The 23,378-nt window shown below is 41.4% G+C and overlaps 1 protein-coding gene across 1 annotated transcript in view; it reads right to left on the bottom strand.

Moving 5' to 3' along the window:
• Nucleotides 1-22,261, bottom strand: part of klhl5 (kelch-like family member 5) — a 38,846-nt gene extending 16,585 nt beyond the window's left edge. The window contains exons 1-5 of the mRNA XM_084931294.1: nucleotides 21,346-22,261; nucleotides 13,893-14,081; nucleotides 4,259-4,395; nucleotides 2,561-2,757; nucleotides 1,081-1,293 (exon numbers count right to left, since the gene is read on the bottom strand). Coding sequence (XP_084787420.1) covers nucleotides 1,081-1,293; nucleotides 2,561-2,757; nucleotides 4,259-4,395; nucleotides 13,893-14,081; nucleotides 21,346-21,956 — 1,347 coding nt within the window. The 5' untranslated portion in view covers nucleotides 21,957-22,261. The remainder of the gene's footprint in view (nucleotides 1-1,080; nucleotides 1,294-2,560; nucleotides 2,758-4,258; nucleotides 4,396-13,892; nucleotides 14,082-21,345) is intronic.
• Nucleotides 22,262-23,378: the final 1,117 nt, after the last annotated feature.

Below are 23,378 nucleotides of genomic sequence, written 5' to 3'. Positions count from 1 at the left end.
GAAAGACCTGGGGGAGAACTGAGGGAAATTGTTGATAAGGGAGATGAAGAGAACAGATAATTTAGCTGCAGTTACGAGAGATATCACAGTTAATTAAGGTTTTAAAAAGTGTGTGTCTGATTATGCGTGTAGCCCTGGGCAGTAAGTGAAGTTCTGCTTAGCATAAAAACTTCTGAGCATTACAGTATAAGTCAGATACCTGCCACACATACTAGACAGAACATAGAGCTATGACACACCTGACAGAGTAATGGTTATGGTCCCCAGCTGTCTGAAGAGGACAGTGAGACAGAGAGACAGGTTATAACCAAGAGGCCCGAGAGGAGAGAAAAAAGGACGAGTTAAATTTGGCCAGCACACCGTCAGGGGGGAGACAGATGCACACTCCTACCGTGTACTTTGCTGTTACACATATGAGGACATAAGCATCTTTGACATCTCCCAAAATAAAATCAATAAAATATTCATGCAGTTCTAGCTTTGAAAAGCAAAGACTAATGCAGCATGCTGAGTGAAATGGTCAACAACACAATATAAACACAATATAAAAACAATGTGCTCTTTGTTAGCTAACAGCGATCAATATATTTTTATTCGAAGAAACCCATGAAGCGCCGCACATCGAGACATGTCGTGTTCACGGCTAAATCTGGTTGACCAGTTGTTAGCCTTTAAAGAGACACGCCTAATGGTCTGTGTATGTCTAAATTTGATTCGAAAGCAAAATGTATTAGGCCACTTATTTTTTTAACTATAAAATTCATGTTTACCCATTGAGCAATTTGCTTTTGTTTGGAGATCTAAAAGGTCTAAATTTTTGTTAGGAAACGCTTGTGATCAGACAGTAACACATCTAATCAAAGTACACAGAGCAGCATTATTCGATGTTTATGCCTTTGATAAGCTTATGCAATGTTACAACGTTTATTTCCTCCCAGAGTTGCCGGGTCTACTTATTAATGCAACTCTGATAATTAATTGAATTTTCACCAGGATCTCTGTATTGTGCATCTGTTTGTTAAATCTTACCATTTTAATTTTCTTGGTAACCAGTGACATTTACCTCTTTGACGCTCTCACCTGTGGTTGCAGCAGCGGGAGTCTGATATGAGCCAGCAGCTGGGGTAGGTGGCGTTGTCGAGTGGAAGCGTCATGACGGACCCAGGTTAGTAAAGACGTAACCACGGTTTCCTCATCCGGCACGTTAATCTCATCAGATGTGAGGAGCCTTTCCATCTCCTCCACTGGTAGTAGGAGGAACTCCTGGCCTCCAACCACCTCCAGAAAGTGCTCCTGGGGGTGCAAAGAAGGTTAGAGTAAAACTGAAGGATGGATGAGATGGACTGGAAGAGAAAGACAGAAGTGGGGGGAGGGGGTTAGAATAGATGAATAATGCATTGCAAAAAAAAAAGAAAAAGAAGAAGAACAGCAGAGAGGATTTGAGAGGAGAGAGAAAAGGGATTAAGGGTTTGAAGAATACAAGTGGAGGGAGGAAAAAAGAGGAGAAAATTACAGCTTGAGAAAGGTCAGATAAAAATGGAGAGGAAAAGCTGCAAAAGGGGATCTGGATGAGAAAATATGAGATCTATTGAGTCACAAGACGGGAAGAGATGATGTGACAAAAATTAATGAGTATAATCGGTTAATCTGACAGTTATTTGCTAAATGAACTGATTAATTGCTTAGTCTATTTGCAGCTCCTTAAATTGCAGATTTCCCTGCGTGTTTTTGTCAAACAGTCCAACAAGCTACAGCTGATCACAATCTTGTGAAAGCTTATTTCTCATTAGATGTAAAAAAAAAAAAAAAAACTCTCAACACATTTCTACCATCTGTAAAATTAAAAGAAAAAACAGAGAAAAAAATGTGACCTGAATAAAAAGGTAGGAATCTAAGCAGTGTCGAAGTCATTCTTGTTTAGCTCTTACACAAAGACTGCAATAATCCTGTAAGCTTTGTGAGTCTGAACGTGTGTTTGAGAGTGAATTACAGACACTGACAGTCACACCCAAAGAAAGCCACCTTTATGACATAATTACCTGAGATTAAACCTTAACAATAATCCACTTACAGAGAACTGGAGAGAAAAAGAGAGGAACAGTACTACAGACAGAGACAGACACGCAGAGTGACGCTGGATGAAAAATGAGGCATGTAAAAAAAAAAAAACACCACACAAAAAAACAAGAGAACAAGAAAAAGAATAATCAAGTCGATGAAGGAGCTATTTCACCGTCACCATAGCAACTCTGTGCAGAAAAACAGCCATTGTGGCAATAATGATTGTGGTGCTGTGTGAATGAGGAGCCAATTTGTTACCAAGAATAAGATGAAGGCTGGGGGTGACTGGAGTCTTACTGAATAAAGCTGTACTGAGGTTAAAGGTGAAAGAATCCTCTTAATTGTTTTTACATGTCACTGTTAAAGAGTTGCAATCTACCTAGATCTGCAACATCATTTCCAGCACTGCGTTTCCCAAAGCAGTCTTTTCATTCATTTTCGTGTGGTGATTCTACAAGCAGGGGAGGTATACAAAGATGTGAACTGGCTTTGTACCCACCATGGTGTAGGCGTGAGCAGCCCGATGCAGGTCATGGCAGCCCTGAGCATCAGCATAGGAGCGGATGCCGAGACAGTTGGAGGGGTGGAGCTGCTTCATGAGGAAGGAACAGCAAGCCTGAACTACAGATGACAACTGCAGCAGGCAGGAGGCTGACAACAGAGACTCAATGGTGTCTTCCCTCAACTCAAGACGGCCTGGACGACATGAAGGGAAGAGCAGAGGAGCAAGATGGTGAAGAAAGAGAATTTAAAACGTCATAAAAAATGGAAATAATGAGACTTAATGTTATTTAAGAGATCTGCAGTACTGCAACAAGATCACGTGTGTTCATCTTTTTAAAAAGAGAATAATCATTAAATATTTAGTTAACATAGAAAATGTAAAGGCAGCTAGAAAAGACTTCCTGGAGATCTTAGGCATTAATAGATGTTGAGCTCACAGTAATGTTGGTGCTTGTTTGCATAATTTAGATCTTGCAGAGTACTGTACAGGACCTGGTCTGTTAATCCTAGCATGTCTTCATACTCTCTGTAATGGAGTATACAACGGACTAACCACACAGTTTACTTTTGCATTTTGCATGTATATTTTGTATATTGTATTGATGCATTTATATTTGTATATACTGATGCTGGAGCACAATTTCTAGATGGTGATGAGATGATGATCATTTCCACCCCCCAAAAGGAGGATAAGCCACAGAAGGTCATTGCTGAAAAGACTGGCTACTCAGAGTACTGAGAGGAAAGGTGTGGAATGAAGAGGTGCACAAGCAACAGGGATGAGTGCAGTTTGAGGAGAGAAAAGTTGATTGAAGAACTTTGAACAGCTTCACAAGGAGTGGACTGAAGCTAGTGTCAATGCATCAGGACGCACCGCACACTGAAGTCTTGAGAAGACTGCAGCAACTGTCTGCAGCATTTCTAATGTGAAGGCACCACAGCCCTCTACGAGGAGGTTTTAGAGCACTTCAAGCATCCATCTGCTGACAGGCTTTATGGAGATGCTGTTTTCCTTTTCCTGCAGGACTCCGAATCTGCCAACAGTGCCAAAACTACTACCAAACTATGAACTATGAAGAATGTACACACAGCGTTCAGATCATCTTCATCTAGACAACAGGTTGTGTGTACTGAACTAGAGATAATGAATATTTACTGGAAGTGAAATATTCTAAGAATACTGGGTGTTATGAGATCTATCATCAAAAATAAAAGCAGAGTACTGCAGTATAAATATATAAATAGAGAATTTGGTGCATTTGTCGACAATTTAATGTTTTTTTAAAATTCCAAAATCATGAAAAAAGATGTGGCCATGTATCCGTAAAGAGTAACGTGAACATAGAGTTAAGTGATAAAAGCTGATGTCAATGCCCACCCACATCCGCTAATGGCACAGCAGCATATTTGTAAATCTCTTTAAGATGCTTTTGCCTCTGCAAGCCACTTTGCAACCCGCTTCCAGTCCAGCTCCTCCTTCTTATGGTATGTAACTGAACTGATGGCATGCATGCTGTCACTGATGTCTGTTCTGTTCTATGCTGTAGGTTTGTCTTGCTGCTATTCAGTGCATGCACATGGAAGAGAACCACACAGCCGAGCACTATTTACTACAGAGAAGAAAAAAACAATAATTCCTTCTTAAAGATCATCTTGTTTTTCTAAAAATAAAGGGAAGTTGACCACTATATACCTGTGTATGCATATTGCACCAGGACCCACAATGCATCAGGGTCTACACCCTCCATCTTCACCTCGTCCTGCTTGGCTTCCCGCACATCACTGGTGAACATTGCAGCAAAGTAGTCAGACACAGATGAGAGGACAAGCCTGTGAGGAGAGAGTGTCAGGGATCAGTCACAGAAGACGGATGGCTGTAATGGAGCAACAGAAAAAGTTCACTTTGACCTCGCTGACAGGATTGGGTCAGAACACAGATCAGAAAAGGGAAAGAAGAGGCACAACAAAACCATCTGAAGAATGAAACAGGAGGAGAAACCTTAAGGAATAAAAATAAATAAAGCTTGTTGCACCGCAAACAGCATATGCCTTTGGTTAAAAACAATCCCCTGAACTTTCTGAAACTTCCAATCTGATATTAACATACAGCCACAGTAAAAGCCTAAATGTCCCAATCAACTGATTTGTCTCTTTTAAACTCTTTACGTTAAATGTTAAAGTCTACAGGAATAAGGAAACTTGTCAGACTTCAGCACCAGGTGAGATTTCTGGAGCAGTTATGTATAGGTCTCATTATATAATCTCCTTTTTAATATGAAGGTCGCTGAAAGACCTTTATATTAGAGATGGAAAAAAATGAGTTAGAAACCAGTGTGTGCAGAAAATGGTAAAGAAAAAAAAGTAATTATTTCACCAGTAGAGATTAAAAAAGACACCCAGTGTCCCCTGACCTTCAGTGTAAAGATGTAAAAATCCATTCTAAAAACATACTTTATCAACCATCCATTTAAAAAACTAATGATGCAGAGCCTGAGATCTTTAAAGAAACATAAATGCTATTTCAACAACATTCAGCCAGATTTCTGTCTAAGAAAAAACTTTTCAAAGAAATACACAGGCACAGTTTTTAGACTTCCTTCAGTGTGGTACAGCACAGTCTTTGTCAGTAATAAGACTGTAAAACCTAACTCATGATGATTCAGACCTCTGGCTTGGAAGATTCTCTCATGATCCATTCTTAATGACTTGCCACACAATCCTTCTATCGTACTGCCAGATCCAGTCAGAAGTGAAGCCCTCCTCTGCAATGCTATCCAGTGTGCTCAGTTGGGCCTTGCTTGACACCCCTCATTTATATAGTATACATTAATTCAAGATGTAACTTTACTCTTTGAATAAGATATGTGTTTAATTTACCCACTGCTAGTTTCTTAATCTTTTTGCACACACTCATACCCCTTGGTTAAAAAAAGGAGAACAGAAACATGAGCAAATCTAGTGATGACATAAAGGAAGAAGAAAGAAGACAGAAAGAAAAGAAGGGGGAATTTGATTATAATAAGACAAGGTTAATGTAAAATTTAGTGGCAGGAAAGTCTGAGGAAGAAGTTAGCTAGTGTAATGGAAAGAAAGTGAGATGAAGGACAGAGAGAAATTATCTTAAGGTCACTTGTAAGAAGACAGTTAATTAATTCCATTCTGCAACAATCCATTAACCTTTCGTGCCACTGTAAAGTTACACACAGGCACACAAACACCTAGGCATTACAACAGCACTCGTTGGTGAATATTTACTTCCTGCTAGAGATGCCTTTGCACATGAAACCTCCAAGGAAGGATGCAAAATGCCATTGACATATATTTTTGATATCTGATCTAAATGTATCTGAGTAAAAGGCTCCCGAGTAAACCTTTTGAGGTGCAGCAACTAGTCAGTTTAACTGATTAACGTAAAAATAATTCGGAACGTTTGTTCAAGCAAAGTCCCAAACATGACCTGAATGATGACATAAACGTGTGACTCATATTAACATGTTAAACTGGCTTTGTTTGTGGCTACTTGAACATGAGTGTGTGCATGCACTGAATGTGTATAATCTCATTACTGAGTGTGACACTGGGACCTTGACAGATAGCCTGAAGCAGAGAAGAGCTGTGTGAGCGTGTGTGCAAGTGCGTGTGTGTTTATTGTGCAGACAAAGATGTCAAAAATACACTACAGTCAGCAGGAAGTCGTTCTGCCAGTATTCTAGTCAGGTATCTTTCCCCCCCATTCCCTCTCTCCCTGGTGCACACACACAAACATGTTCCCTTAATTTTTCATGGGTCTCTGTCTGACTAGCTGTGAGCGACACAGGCTGTATACAGCACTGGGTTATTTGCACACAAACACAAATGCACTGCGCTGAAGAGAGAGACAAGACAGGCCGTGTGTCAACGTGTAATGGAAAGAGCAGAGAGAAGACAAAATGCCAGAGTGGAGAGAGCAGGAAACAGACGAGTTGGACTCAGGAAAGAGGGCAAGCGCTGGAAACTGAACAGTGTGTCTGTTTGTGTTTCAGTGTGGATGTGATGCTCGGTATAGAGACACAGTAGTGGAAAAACAGAGAGGGGAAAAATAACAAGCAGGTCGTGAGAAAGACTTGCTTGGATACTGCAACTTTTTGCAGTATCTCTGAAATACAGAGTTAGAAGAGAAGGACCTTTAACTGATAGCTTTGCTGCCAGTCCAGGGATTTCCTATATAAATCCATTTTGGGGCTTTTTACCTGAAACAGTTTTGTTAATTGGGTCTTCATTAGCTCGTGTGTATTGGTCGTATATTTTATCAGATGGTAGGAAAAGCACAGATTTCTTCCATATATTGCTGTAATTGATTTTAAAGTATGTGCACTACCTATGGTTACCCCTCAAAACTCCATTCTCAGCCAAAGCCTTGAAATTTAGTACAAACTTTAGTACAGAGAATAAATCCTAATGGTACGTAGGGTTTGAACCATCAGATTTACTACACACATTCACATCACACTTGGGTTAAGCTGTAAAAACATATCAGTCTATTACATTTTCAGCTATAGCAACAACACACTACAATACTCTGAGCAGGACCCATTGTGAACTGTCACATCCTCTGCAGAGCAAACAGACCTGGGTGGTTCATATAAGAAAAAAGCTCCTGGAAGTGGCTGTGCATTGCCCTTTAACAGAGGGGCTGAGGTTAACCAGATGTACACTGGCAAAACCCACCAGTTAGTTTTCCTCATCAAAGTCTTTATTCTTGTAAAACCAACCTTATAAACCCTCTGTTAAAGTTCAGCTCATAGCTGATTCTATTGGCTCTTCTAAAGGGCCCTACAGTCTATTATCCCCCGCAGTGTATCAGCAAAACTGAAGACTCTTGGTCTTGCAGTAATGGAAACAATGAACCGCAGTGCACCTACCTATCAGTCGATATACAGTGATGGTAAAAAAAAACAAAAAACAAAAGGTAATGGTATACTTACTAAAAATCGGTGAAGGCAGCGCTTAGAGAAGTAGGTACAAAAATAGATTTGCAACATAATGTGCTGCCCCAGAGACTAAAAGGTACAACTGTGCTCAACATATTTATGCATTCACAGAGTTTTGGGTTGGGTTTTCCTCAAAGTGCACTGTTTGCAACAAACTCCGCAAGAGATAAGCAGCTACACGCAGTACAAGTAGCCTACTCAGCGTGTACGCTGCATTTGTCTGTTTACATGTAAGATAAAGAGAGAGAGAGGGAGTGTATATTTTAGTCCCAGAAAAGCACTTTTATCCTACACATATAACAAAATCAATCCCTAACAAAACAACCACTTTCAAACAAAGATGTCGTACTCCTACCGCTTGGCACACACACACACACACACACACACACACACACACACACATTTGAGACAAATGAACACTCAAATACTTCAGACGCCAACACACTCTTTCACATGCAGCATTAAGATTCTCCTACAGCAGGGTCTTTTGTTTGTCACCATCTGTGCCTGGAGGACTAAATCAAATGAGGCAGAAGAGGAAGGCGAGAAAGAGAGAAAAGAAGCCTTTCTGCTGGTGGAGGGCCACTTTTCTGTCTCATCCCTGCAGATGGACCCTGCTGCTTCGCCAGTGGCCATATGCCCAGGGAGTAACATCGACGGTGCAGTGGAGGCATGTGACTGGTGCATGGTTCAAACAGACTCTGGTACATATGGTACAGAGGTACTATAAAAATAAATCCTAGGAGCACGACTGTGGTTCTGCTGTTTGTGAGAGATTCTTTCCAAACATCCTGCGTGTGCAGTATATGTGTCATCATGCCCGTGTGTTCTTGCGTGAGTGTAGATGCACGTGTTCAGATGTTGTGGTGCATGTGTCAGCACTTCATTCGGGAGTTAATTATAACGCTGCTGCATGTATGTGATAGTAGAATCACTATTTCCAGCTGCTGTATTGTTTTTGCCTTGTGAGTCTGTGTGTGCGTGACCTGGAGAAACAAACTGAAGTGGGATCAAAATTAGTTCTGAGCACCTTGGCAGGTGTTCATGTCTGTCTGTTGACAAATTTTATTAAGCAGATGACACATCGATCCCCCCCCTTTTTTGGCCGAGGCTCTTGTCTCTCTCTCTTTATTTTTTATTTTTTTAAACGCTGTTTCTTTCCAACTGTTTTTTGTATTGACACGAGTCCAAAAAAACTATTCAGGCTATCACTCTCATCCTCTACAGCTTTATATTAGCACTATTATTTAAGCTAAGCTACTATAGAGTGACTGTGCCAGCCCTTAGGCTCATGATGTCCTGGACACTGTCAGTGCTTTTGAAAATATTGACTGTCTTTACAGCTCAGATTTTGGCATGAAGATTAATCTCGGGATCATGACTTTTTGGTGGTAAAATAATTCAAACCAAAAAGAGTTATATTAATAACTAAACACTTTTAGGATGGTGTCATTTGATGCACTCTCTTGGCTGAAGTTTTGTCTGTTTTCAGTGTCTTCTTCATATATATGATGGCACTTGTACCTTTAGGTGTTGTGCTTTACTGACCGGCTTTCAATGTATTTTTTTTAATCACGAGAATTCTTATCATCTGCCCTTAATCTTTTAAAAGAGATAGACTGGCATGATTTATTTATATTAGCATACATATTGATATACTATATTTTTCGGACCATAAGGTGCACCGGATTATAAAACGCACTGTCGATGAACGGGTCTGTTTTTATACATAAAGCGCACCGGATTATAAGGCGCATTAAGTGAAACAAAACAGTCAGATAAGTCAAACTTTACTCAACTCATTCTTCTTGCTTCCTCCACTTCCGTACCATTGATTTATTAATGTTGAATTCTCTCGCAGCTGCTCTATTCCCATGTTGTTGCAGTATATTAATGACTAACCTCATCTTGTGGATGGATTATCTCCGTTGTTCTCCTGACTGAAGTTTGGTTTGTTTACAGCATCCTGCCATGCGATTGCATTTGTCAAAAACCATCGGGAACCCTCACGTTTAATTAGTTAGTGGTTCATCCTCCAGCTTCACTGTGTTATGCTAACATAGCTGTGTCGCTAGCAATCACATAGCACAGCATTATATACCAGGTAGCCTAACTTCAGTAACCGTATAAACATCATTACTGTTTAGTTTTCTGTCTTCATTTATGTTGGAAGTGATAGCAGAGCTGTACGTTTTAATTTTTTCAGAAATCTCTCAGTAAGAACATGGTATATCATGTTTAGGTAACGAGTGAAACTAGCGAGCTAACTTCCTGCTAACTTCTAACTCCGTTAAATTTAATAAATTCTGTTTTCATGGATACCTGGATGTTAAACGTAATTGTTAAACCTGGTAAAGCAGCAACGCTGATCATTTTATTAAAGTTGAAAGAATATAAACAGTTTTTAACTCTCAATGTGCTGAAGTGCTCGTTTGACCTTGGGACCTGAAGGAGACGGAGTTTTGGACTCAGATTACTCTGAGTTCGCGAGGCTCCTGACTACAGTAGCCGTAATGCTCCGACAATCCATCAAGGGGTGCGGCTTCGTAGCTTACCAAAGTCGTACTACATTTTTTGACAGATGTTTGAGCGCCGTGTACCACATAAAATCGGTTCGAGGTCAGTAAGCACAACCAGAATTTATACATAAGGCGCACCGGATTCTAAAGCGAATTGACAATTTTTGAGAAAATTAAAGGATTTTAAGTGCGCCTTATAGTGTGAAAAGTACGGTAATACAGGGGTCTCAAACTTGCAACCCAGGGGCCACTTGCAGCCCACGTCACCCCTACGTGTATGTTGACATGAAGAAATATAAAGCAATCTGGCCCCTGAAGTTACTTTTTTTGCTAGAGAGGATTTGTTTGTTGTTGAGTTCAACGTTAAAATAAGTTCTTTAAGAAGCAAAAAATTATTTAATATGAAGGCAACATGAGCAGAGAGTACAGACATGTTGAGGGATTAGCTCTGTTAGTTCAGCGATTCATGTGTAAAGAAAACTATTTTCACCAGCAGTCAAAAACTAATGTGTACAGTTATGTCTGCATTTTTATGTTGTTAAATGTGAACAAAATTATAGCAGAAGTGATGCCACGTGTCTGGCTAAAAAGAGAGTACCAATTTGTTTATTTGGCAGTTCAATGAAGGCTTCAGTTAGTTAAGAATGGGGGGGGGGGGGGTAAAATTGTGTTCATGTTTGCAGTTTAGTGTTTTTATACAATATTAGAAATTTTAAAAAACAAACAAAACACTACATTTTCGCAAATGGTTGTGGGTATTTTCTGGTTTGTTTTTTGTACTACTTGAGCACTAAAGCGGCCCTCCAATGAGATGACAGTGCCAACAGTGCAAGTTTGAGACTTCTGATATAATAAAAAACACAATGATAGCAAGCCATGAAGTGGCAGAACATTACATTTCATCTAGCCTAAAGCTGCGTCCACACAGGGAGAGATTCACAGCGATGTGGCGAGCAGAAACCATAGAAAGTGAAAAAAACTACTCTGAAGTTGGTTATGTTGGCTCACAGAAAATCTGGCGTGGTGTGCATGTTTAAATATAGGCTCCAGTGCCGTTCCATTGGTTTATCTAGTTTATCTGTTCTTTTCCAACAAAAAAATCTAACCAAATCCCAGTACTATCATATGGAGCCCCTCTGATGACATGGTCCAAAAAAATACTACTTCGTGGGCACGAAATGGGTATAACGTGCCCACGAAATACTTATTTGTGGCAGGCACCTTCAGGCCTGGTGGGTGTGGTCCTGCCAGCTGACCGGTCACACCCAAGGATCCTCACACACACCTGGCACCGATCAAGCCTCGTCGGAGGAGCTACAAAGCAGTGTGGCTGAGAGCTCCTCGACGCTGGATCGTTGAGTGACTACCCGTCAGTGTTCCCAGCAAAATCAGTGAGTGCGAGTCTGTCACTTTGTAGTTGTGTGTTAACGGCTTCCTCTGTGGATTTTCCAGCAGGAGTGCGGGAACGGGAGAGCAGCGAGCACAACTTTCACGGGAGCGGAGACACGGGGCAAGAGCACTGAGAAGGAGACACGGCACGGGACTTGGAAACGCACGGGGATTTATTATTGTGTATTGTTTACTTCACTGTAAATAAACGCACTGCATTAATCGCAGAGTTCCGCATTTTGAGTCCTCCTTCCCCACACACCCACGGTCTGCCACGCAGACCATGACAAAAATAAAACTCAATCATTCTGTCTCTGGCCATGGTGTATAGGTTTAGCCTACTCCTATGCTTATGTCTCTATGCAGCTGTCCAGGAATTGTATCAATGTGATGTGCGCACGTTATCTATTTCGTTGCCACAAATGCATAATTCGTAGCCACGTTATACCCAATTCGTGGCCACAAATAAGTATTTCGTGCGCACGTTATACCTATTTCATGCCCTCGAAATAGTATTTCGTGGCCACAAATAAGTATTTCGTGGGCACGTTATGCTATTTCGAGGGCACAAAGTAGTATTTTGTGGCCACAGTTTATTTATTTTTTGGACCATGTCATCAGAGGGGCTCCCTACTATCATGCTACTGAAAGGATTAAATAAATTAGGATATTGATTTATAGCACTAACGCATCCACTATCTTTGTAATGCCATTATCTTTAAAGGTAACAGTGGAGAGATCAAGTGTAACACAAAACACACATTCAAGTAGTGAAATATTCCTTTACACTGTATAGTAATCAGTTAATTAAAAGGTTGAGCAGAGTCTTAACTTGAAAGGTTTGTTGTTCCCAGTGTGGTGGTAAGGAGGTCAGGCCAAAAGGGCGGAGTTTTATAATGGCCACGAAATCAAACTGTCAGCTTCACAGCCATACGCAACGACTGAATGGCTCCCTGTGTGTGCAGCTTAACTTTAATGCTATTTGGGTTTTCATCTTCCTTTACACCCACTGTTATAGAAGACTTTTATGTGTGTTTACAAATATTTCAGCTGGAGTGCAGATAAAATACTCACTTTCGTCAAGTTGAAATAATTTGCACAGTTTTTAAAACCTTTGTGTTCCTTCAGTTTATTTTTATTTTTGGGAACTAAGGGAACTCTTTGAGCACAAGACTTATTACAGACTTCAGAAACAGTCACCACTCCTTAAAGAGATCCACATACAAAGACAGGCGTGGGCTGACTATTACTACTAAGTGCTTTTTTTTATATAATGTAATCATTTACTGTAATAATGCAGTAATGACAGCCGGCTACTCATTGATCAGAGCATCAGCATTTCAATTTGATTTACTCTTGTAAGGATTTTGAACTTATTACAGAAACCATCATCAGGCTCTGGGAAAGCATTATCATTATTAATCACAAACAAAACTAACAAATTTTACAAAGGTTACACTTTATATCCCAAAAGTTTGATTGTGTTCATCTGGACGTAGCGTTTTCAGTGGGAGAAATGTTTCGTCACTCATCCAAGTGACTTTTCCCCAACCTTATAAACAGTACATTTACACAATGACTGAAACTAGCCCACTGAATGAACAATGGGCTGTGAGGTCAGTTCCTTGATCACTTACACTTTATAATACAGCTTGTGACTAAGGGCATTATTGGAATTTCCATATATTTTATTTGAAATTACAATGTAATTATATTTAAATGCACATACTTAAAGGTAGCTACACTAGAATAAGGTAAGTCATTTTTTTTCTTTACAGAAAACTAATAAATAATTATACTGTAACTAAATTTAAGTACTAGTGTACAATTTCACTGTCATTTTGCAGAAAAACAAACAATATTTTACATTTTACAGAGTGGATCTTGGCTTTTTGCATCTTTATGTAATATTCATTATGTTGATGTGGATGATTGATATTCTATTATTCAATTATTCTTGTATTTTACCATTATAAGTGTGATAAGGATCGTTCTTCCCTTCTATATTAAAAATAAATAACAAATAATAATAAATACCATCAAAATTTGCAGGCTTATGTGACCTTGATGATGGAAACAAAGTCTAACTTCATTTTTGTTTTTTCACAACCATTATTAGATACAACTTTCAAAATGAGTGTCATTTCCTGTAAAATACCTAGAAGTCATGTACTACCTAAAATTACTTATACATTACTTAAATTAAAAATTAACTCATAGTATTATTATTTATTGTAGCATATCTACTTTAAGTATTTGTAAGTAAACAGAATTACACTGTAATTTCAAATACAGTACACTAAAAATCCATTCAATTGCAGGGGAATTACGCTCTTAATTGCAAACCGCATTACAAAGTGTTACCGAATGTAGTAGTAATGACAATAACCATTAGCATCACAGCCTTTGCTGTCCGTGTATTAGAATTTTAGTGCTCCTTTGCTCCTACCTGTGAGCAGGTATTCGCCTCTCCCCAGCCACCAGTATGACATCACAAAGCTGTCTAGTCCGCAGGTAGCCCTCCATCTTGCGGAAGGTGACATCAGCATGGGACAGAGCGGTAAACATGCACTCCTCCGGACACGCGCACTGCTCCATTGACACACATGAGGACAGCGTGGCACTACTGTTAGACGTCCTGCGCCCACACAATGGCACACAGACAAGGACAAACATCCAACAAACACACACGGACAAAGACAGAAAGAGAAAGAGACAGAAACTTTCAGTGGATTTATTGGTGAACAAAGAGACAGATGTGTGAAGAGAGCTACACCAGCTGTTCTGAGTCATCTAATGTACCCTCTTTGTATCATTCCCTCACACGTATTCGCTCTCTTCTTCACTTTTCAACAAGGTTACTGTATGTCGCCAGAAGCAGACAAAAGATCTTTAATGGTTCAATTACTAGGAGTAAATGGCCAGATAAATTTAGCCCTCTTTAAAGAAAATCTGCCAATTAAATAGCTATGGGAGCTAAGCCCATAGGATATGCAGTAATTTACTCTGCTCCCTAATGGCAACCAGTTTCCTTGCATTTATACCAACAACAGGAGACAGAGCAGAGTTTAGGACCAGGAAGGCTTCGACATTAATGTTGAGTTTATTTGTGCATGCGTGTTTGTCAGAGATGAGCTACCCTGTGAATTATCAGCCATCATGGCTCCCAAACCAGCATTTAATTTATGTGAGCCAGTGCTGTACTTCTATTTTTAATTTAAGAGCAGAAGAGGCAGGACCGGCCCTGCAGCACAAAGACATAAAAAATAAACTGATACTCCAAGGATAATATGAATTCAACTCCACAGTCAGGAGAGAACTCACACTCTTTTAGTGAAGTGTGTGTGTGCTCAAAGCTCAAGCTGTTTCAAGTCAAACTGTCTTAAATTGCAATTTTTCACTTGCATGTTCTACCAGGAATGAATAAAGAGAAAGCTAGAAAGAGATACACAGACATAAATTGTGGAAAAGGTGTTACAAAATGTGACTTTTGTACAAAACAATTTAGAGATTGGATTATTTACTCAGAAATCATTGTCACGTATTGGTGTAGCATGTTAAAAAAAACTATCACTTGGCACTTGAAGTCGCTATACATATTTTACGATCCATATTTTTTTATACATGTTTGCACTTTCGTTGTAAATTTCTGTTATTCTCTTTCTACTATATGAAATTTGACTAATCCTGACATTCATTAAATACAATAAATACAGACAGACATTTCCTCAGAATTTCTTTGTGAGATGAAAATGTTTTACAGCACTGACATTAAATATAGGATTCATTAGCTCAAAAGAATGTGTAGTTAAAAAATTGTTGTTGTTTTTTTATTACTGGGGAATTACCACCTGACCATGAATTTTTACATGGTTATTTGTGTTCACTGTTTTAGATTTTCCATCCTACACCTTTTACTGTTTTGTGTTGAGTCCCAATAGTCTTATCTGTTTTCCTCAGACATAGCAGGCAACTGTTTTGAGCACGGCAACCTCCAAAGGTCTTGTATACAACATAGACTGTATATTAAAAAGATGGATGCATCCTTTTCTTTCTGTTTATGGGTATACACATTTTCCTTTGAGATGCTTTTCTACAGACAAAATCTGCATCTTAATTAAAAGTGTATTTTTGTTCCCCCACCCAACTCAGAAAGGGCATTTTAGGCAGTGACTAAGCATGTATACATAATTGATGCATGCACAATACAGGAGAAGAGACCGTTTTACTGTTACTTTATGAATTTCCCTCTTATTTTTAGCCTTTTAATAAACAGAAATGTAGACTGAGTAAATGAAAACAAAACCAATACTCATGGTTAAAAAAAAAGGAGATTTATTACAAAGTTTATGACTTTTCTTTGGCTCTTTCGGGGTGGAAAAAGAAAAAATCCTTTGCTCAGGAAAACTAATATCAGAGTGATGCACCTTGCTGAAAAGCTCACACTAGGGCTGTGTCATGTCATCCTGTCCGTGATTATACCACCACAGATTTTTACATCATATCAGAATATCAGTGATATAGCAACACCACACCCTCACGTTCCCTAGCAAGCCTGGCAACGACACAATACCAGGCATGTTTGAGAGTGAGAGCAGGTTAGCTCCCCGATGACGGTTTAGTAACTAAAAAGAGAAGAAAGCTACTTCAACAACCTCCAACAAAAGCAGCACACGTTGCTTGCTTGCTTCTTGCTAAAGGTGGAAACGACAAATTTGCTTCACCGCTTGAGGCATCATCGAGTACAACCAGACTACAAAGGCTTGGCTGGAGGAGGATGTGCTAGCAACAGCTGATGTGCAACCCAGTGGATGGAAATGGTGCAACAGAAGCGCTTTAAGTAGCTGGTTAAATAGCTCGACCCAAGACACAACATCCCAGAAAGAAACTACATTTCAGTTTAAACTGTATTATGTGACAATACTGTGCAGACTCCTGAAAACTTCCAAGGTTAAGTATTAAGCCAGCAGCTTTTGCCTTTTAGAGTTGCCAGCAGCAAATCTAATGCTGTTGCTGCTGGCATCTTGTCATAAATATAATTATTGCAAATTTCCTTGAAATAGTGTGATAAAAATTTGAGGATATATCACCCACCCCTAGCTAGTCCTAGCTAAAAAACAAAGAAACAAAAAACTTAAGGATTCAAAACAATAGTCTACAAACTGGAGTGTGACCCCAGAGTGGCTACAGCCACCTTCAATATACTGTCTATCGCCTGCTCAGCATCAAACCTAATAACCTGCTACTGCATATAATGAGGCTGTTGCAAATATTCTTAATGTGATTATAATTGAATATAAAAATAAATTAGAACATTTGTGTGTGAAAATGAAATCTGTTGTGGAAAATAAAATCAGCATTACCACTTTTTGTCTCCCGAGTGACACAGAGAGCAAAGCTGGCTTTCCACCTTTAGATACAACGCTGCCGAGGGGTTAACGGCGCATCCAGGAGAGTGAGAGCAGTGAATGATTTATCCTACCTTAATTAGGGAACATAAGAGGACAGATGTGAGCTGAACAACTGAGGGTCAGTGTTGTTGAGTTCTAACATTCATCTAGTTGTCATTTTCTTCCTTAAAAAAAAAGTTCTTTTGTTTTAGCAACTTTTCTCCATTCTCCAGCTGCTTCCATTTTCACACCGGATACTCTTCCTGATGCAATCCCCATGGGATCTGATTCTCCTCTCGAAATCAGGATCTTTTGCTTGTTAGGCGAATGTGTGAACCACTCCATATGGAGCCAGGCTGTTTCTATGTCTAACACTTTGTAATAACGGTGAGCTAACAACATATATAAGCCAGCTTAATAGTTAGCGCTTGTGTCTATAAAAATGTCTTAAAAATACAAAAATGTCAGATGCTCAAGCCCGACAAGGATCTAGAGAGACTGGAGATGTAACACAAGATTTAATGGCTCAACTCTGTTTGGTTTTTTGATAGCCCTAACATAATGAACCATTTTTCTAGCTAAAGACCCTTTATTTATCAATAACCGACAGATTTACATTTATGTGGACAGAAAAGCGACCTCTTAAGCGGAGGTCCGCACCTGCTTGATGTTAGAGCAGGCATAACAAGGTCACCGTTTCAAACCAAGTTAATGCAAGCTTAGGTCTTACGAGATAAGAACTCATTTGTGACTTTAATGAACAAACTCTCACTCTGTTTAAAAAAAAGAAAATAATGTGCACCTGGTGTGTTTATGCACATATTTAGTGTAATCACGTGATTAGGGATGGGTATCGTTTAGGTTTTATCCGATACCAGTACCAAACCGGTACTTTTGAAACGGTGCCGGTGCTTAAACGGTGCTCGAACTGGTGCTTAAAGAATGGAAAACACAAAATTGGTCCAAAAACCTCTCATGTTCAGCTGTTTTTTTGTAAAAAGATAACAATGTTAGACTTTTCTGCAGCTATAGGGCATATATGGCATCACACTTGGCTGGAAGCAGTGCTTAATCAATGGAAAAAAAACACAAACTTTGTCCAAAAACCTCTCATGTTTAGCTGTTTTCCACTTTTTCTTTGGTCATTTTAGCCTTTTTGGCCAGGGTGAAGGGAGTATCTGCCATCAAACAAGAAGACAGCCGCATGTAACTACGACTGTGTTTGCTAGTTCACCTTACATGCATTAATGTAATAACGTGGTTAGCCTACTCAACGTAAATTACACACGAACAACATTAAGCTACTCACGCGGAGAAGAACGGCTGCTGCTGCCATCATCATCCTCATCATTTCTGCTACACTGGCAGGGCTACGGGCCAGGACTCTAATCTTCGGGTTTTTGGGGGATGTTGCTAACTCCGGGTCCGATAACAGGCACCACACCCGCAGTAGATGTGCACAATGTGAGGTCTCGCAGCAAGCTATCAAATACGGCGCATTTCTCGGCTTTTAACAAAACGCTATGCGTCGCCAGGTGTTTCATCAGATTCGAGGAGTTACCTCCTTTGCACAGTATCACCTTAAAGCACTTGTTGCAGGCTGCTGAGTTTGCATCTTTTGCTGAGAAGTACAGCCAGACTTTGACCGCTTCGCTTTGGGCATTTTTAATCTGTAGCTCTGCTCTAAAACAACGTACGTACCTGGGCCCACCTACTATCCTTGCAAAGGTAAAATGACTGGCTGGAATCCAAAGTGTATGACATCTCAGGAAAAAAAAAGCACCGAATTAAAGCACCGAAATGTGCGCTGCTTTTCGGTCTGGTTACTACCGTTTATGTCAGAACCGGTGCCATAATGGCACCGGATACCGGTACCCATCCTTACACGTGATACAGCCAGGCTCATCTCTGCCTATGTGCATTCTCTCTCTGTCCTGTTCCAACTTTCATATCTCCAACTAATCTCATTACTCACTCTCTTCATTCCACCTCATCCCAATATTAATCTTTGCCTCAATTTTCTCCCTCTTCCCTATCCCGTTCCAACCCTCCAAGGAGGCTTTTTGGCTGGCTTTCCTGCTCTCTAGCATGTGCATGTGTGTGTGTGTGGATGTGTGTCTGTAGACGAATGGTGTGGCTAAATACTGCCAGAGGAGACGGCTTTGAAGTAGGGGAACGCTGCCTTCCAGTCCCCTTAACTGAGCCTGGCAACCACTCAATATGGACAGAGAGAGAAAGGAGGAAGAGAGAGTGTGTGTCTAGGGCAAATCAACACCATGAAGCCAGATTTTTTAAACCCCCGCACCAGGCAAGGGCACTCGCCCAACTGTCATTGGGTGTCTCTCTCCCAGCCTCTTTAATACGCTCACTTCCCAACACATTAGCAAGGGAAAAAAAGAAGGGGTGGAGGGGGAGGGCAATGAGTGGCCAGGGGTGGGCAGAGATGAATGTGGGACAGGAGGAGAAAAAGGGTAAGTAAGGGAGGTACACCAGGATTAAACGAGGGAAAGCTGGGTGGGGTGTGAGAAAAGGAGAGGAGGAGATGAGTGGAGCCGAGCAGCGCCTTCAGTCGCTCTGGGATTCTGTGCGCGTCCCTTCCCATGATCCCATTTGGGATTCTGCCACCCGTGTTTTGGAGTATCACACTGTACACAGGAGCTCTCTGAGGATGAATCGCACAGAGAAACACACAAACAAACCCCCACACACCACAAAACAAACATGCTGAAAAGCTACACATGTATGCAGCATACACTAATGTCTGGGTTGGTATGGCAACAATAATGTGTGCAAGGACATGGCTTCGTCCGTATACGTTTCCATTCAGACTCGTGCAGTGAAAATTTTCTCTGCCTGTGTTAACGAGGCACGTGCGTGTGTGCGTGCTTGTGTTACTATTAGGCAGAAGTAATTTGCCGTGTAAGCGCCGCCGGACTCCCATCATCACTGACGATACGACATTAAGCCTTGCATAACAATGGGTATTTTTAAGACCTCAGGTTTCTCCTTCACAAGCAGAAACATACACATTTGCGGTGAAAACAAGTTCATGAAGAGACATCAAAGATGAATCGGTTTTTAAAAAATAGGTATATCAACTTTGGCTCTGATGAAAGCTGTGTGTGCACACATGTGCGTGCATTGTTTCCAATGAACCTTTTATATTTTCTGATGTGTATGGGGAACACGGAGTACGATAGAAGGCTACCAGACGCATTTTGCCTGTATAGTAAACACACCTAAAGAAGCTGCCTAAACATTGCCCGTATTTTACAACTGCATCACAATAATATAAGTGTGGTTAGGACATCCTAATTACCCTGTTTTCCTATCTCCAAGGCAACTATTAATTAAATGGCTTTTTCACACCACTACAGCTGGATGGCCACACAGATGCAACACACTTCTTTCCGCATGTGAACACAAGCATGCAGAACCCTAAGGATTAAGAATAAAAGCCTTCGACTCTGATGCTGAAAACAAAACAATACAAATGTCAAGTGCAGTATGCAGCAACATGCAGAGCTCAGCCCTGGAGTCATATTGTAAATGACTCTGAAAATCCCATATGCACAAGAGTGAATTTCTGTTTGTGTTTGCATGCATCGTCTAATAACAGAGCCTGACTGGTGAAGCGTTATTAGTTGGTTGGAGGGAGAAGTCAGTGCACCACACCCAAATGTACTCAGCCCTCACCTTCTCTATCCATCTTTCCATCTGTCTGCATGTTGAGAGTGGTGAGAGCATGCTGTCTGAACAGCCTTCTTATTCTATTAACTCATCAGGGGGGAATTCAGCTTCCATAGACCCTGTGTGCGCCAGAGATCAAAAGGAACAACAATAAAGAAAATAAATGGTAAATTGCCTGTATTTGTATAGCGCTTTTTCTAGTCCCTAAGGACCCCAAAGCGCTTTACACAACCTGTCATCCACCCATTCACACACCCGTGATGGCAAGCTACATTGTAGCCACAGCCACCCTGGGGCGCACTGACAGAGGTGAGGCTGCCGGACACTGGCGCCACCGAGCCCTCTGACCACCACCAGTAGGCAACGGGTGAAGTGTCTTGCCCAAGGACACAACGACCGAGACTGTCCAAGCCGGGGCTCGAACCGGCATCCTTCCGATTACAAGGCGAACTCCCAACTCTTGAGCCACGATCGCAAATAATTTCACATTTTCTATTTAATTGTAATTCTTCCTTTTGAGCTATTGTACTTGTTTAAGCCATTTCATTTGTCGTTAATGTTTGGCCTACTACAACACATGATTCCAACGTAAATGAAAGTAGAGACCATCTTAACAACGCACCAGACTGCAAACAGCCCAACTAGAAGAATTACAGCTCGCCAAATGCTCTTCTGATAAGTTGAAGCTAACACCGAGGAGTTCTCCACTTGTTCAAACTTTTCAGAGAAGTGTGCGTCTTTCACACAACTAAGTGCAGAAATTCTGCTCACAACTTTCACCTGAAAAGTCAGAAACTGCCAACAGCATCCCCCTACTACTACCTGCAAGAGCTGGAGTCTGTTTCCGGGTGGTTGTTGTTCTCCTCGTTGCATGCTGCTGCCGCCACCGCTGCTGTCGCCGCCGCCGCCTCCTCCTCCTCAACCCCGGGGGGCTCGGGCACCAGCTGGGGTGCAGGGGCCTCCCCGGGGGGCTCCATGCTCGTCACGGGGCGAGAGCGACGTTGAGGCGGCGGGGAGACCCAGGACAGCGCTGCGGAGGAGCTTCGGCACTCTGGCTGGCTGAACGAGCGGGGACAGGAGCTCCCCGTCGCTCCAGCTGCCGCTCCTCCCGGACCGCCCCGACTCCCAGCCGGATCAGCAAACTTTCTGCTGCTGCCGTTACACAGGTTAGACCCAGCGCTGCCACTGGCCACCAGACCGCCGTGACTCCCCGCGCTGGGGTTTACGCTGTTTGAATTCGAGTTGCTAGAGCCGCTAACTGAGGGTCCGTCTCCGGAGCTGCCGCCCGCTCTCCTGCCGGGGAAGTAGTCTCCTAGCGGCGGGGAGTGAGGCGGAGGGACCGCGGGGTGACCGAACCACCTCCATCGGATCCTCAGGATCTGCTTCACATCGAACTCCTTCCGCGAGGAAGAGCCCGAGCCGCTACTCGACATTCCAGGGCTCGACACGAGGAAATGGCGGGGGAGATCCCGTGTCGCTCTGCCGTTAAAACTGTACACTGCACTGCACGCGCGTCTCTCCTGGCAACCGCACGCCCGGTAACCGCGACTGGAGGAGTGAGCTGAATATAGCGGAGTATACAGACACACAAAGAGAGAGAGGGAGAGAGGAGGAGGAGATCTACTCTTAAGAGCCAGAGCATTTCAAGTAACCACAAACATCTGCCACAAGGACACGTTCATGTCACAGCTCTGCCAAATGACACAGAGCTGAAAGAGAGTGGACCATCACCATCACCGTCTTTTTCCCCGTCATTACTCAACAGGCCAGACAATCAGTCGATATTAATTAATAGGAGATGGAAGCCAGCAGACAGGCAGTTTGTTGTGCGCGCTGAGGTCGATTAGTCGATCAAAATGAAAATAACGACCAACTAGGGCTGCTGCTAACTGTTTTCAGGATCGATAAAGTAATTTTTGGTTCTATCGATTAATCCCAGAGCACTCTGGAAAATGTAAGAAGTCCGTGAAAAATGTGAAATTGCTTGTTTACTAAAAGGATGCAACCTTCAAAGCTGAAAAAAAGAAAAAGTGCTGTTTCACTTGGTGCCTGAGGCTGCCTCCTAAAGTCAGTCCCCACAGGCCGCCATGTTAAAATGTCTAACGGTACAGCCTTAAAATGCATGTTTACAGCCTGCTGCAAAATACAGCGTTGGCAGAGTGAACATTTTGTTGCTGCTCTTTGATACTACTTCAAAAAAAATTCTTACAACTTAAAACTTTTTTAGCTTTAAAAAGTATTAATGGGGGTATTTGACTTAACTCACTTTACACTTTTATTTAAAAAAAACACAAGAGGAAAGGCAATACTGTCAAACTGTTGCAGTTTGGCTTGCACTCACACATGCACAAGTCCCCAAATCACAGGTTAAAAACCAAACTCCACAGTCACACCCTGTATTATTAATAAACCTGTGCAGTGGGCCACCTTTACAGGCTACAGGGTAGAATCCATAATTACAGTAATAAAAGTGCAAAAATAACTTAGACTGGAAGTAAAGCAGGAGAGATTGGGGGGTGGCTGTAGTGCAGAAGGTAGACCAGGTCAGCCACTAGTCGGAAGGTTGGTGTTTCAGTACCTGGCTGCCGTAGCCCTTGTGCCAAAGTAACCTTGGGCACGATACTGAACCCTGAGGTGTTCTCTGATGCCTTGATTGGAGTGTGAATGTTAGATAAAAGCACTTAATGAACTTAGATATAGGCATGTTGTGTAAAGCGCTTTGAGTGTTTAGATAGAGTAGAAAAGTGCTGTTTAAGAACTTTTTACCATGTTTTCCCCCAAAGTACAAAAAACGATCGACTGTTAGTGCAGAATAGCCTCAACAAATTAATATTAATTGTTGCAGAATCGTGCTT

The sequence above is a fragment of the Perissodus microlepis genome, chromosome 6, assembly GCF_051167445.1.
Source record: "Perissodus microlepis isolate ML-2025 ecotype Zambia chromosome 6, ASM5116744v1, whole genome shotgun sequence".
In the NCBI taxonomy this organism is placed as follows: domain Eukaryota; kingdom Metazoa; phylum Chordata; class Actinopteri; order Cichliformes; family Cichlidae; genus Perissodus; species Perissodus microlepis.
The sequence above is the reverse complement of the archived record's forward strand: the minus strand, read 5'-3'. Positions and strand labels throughout refer to the sequence as shown.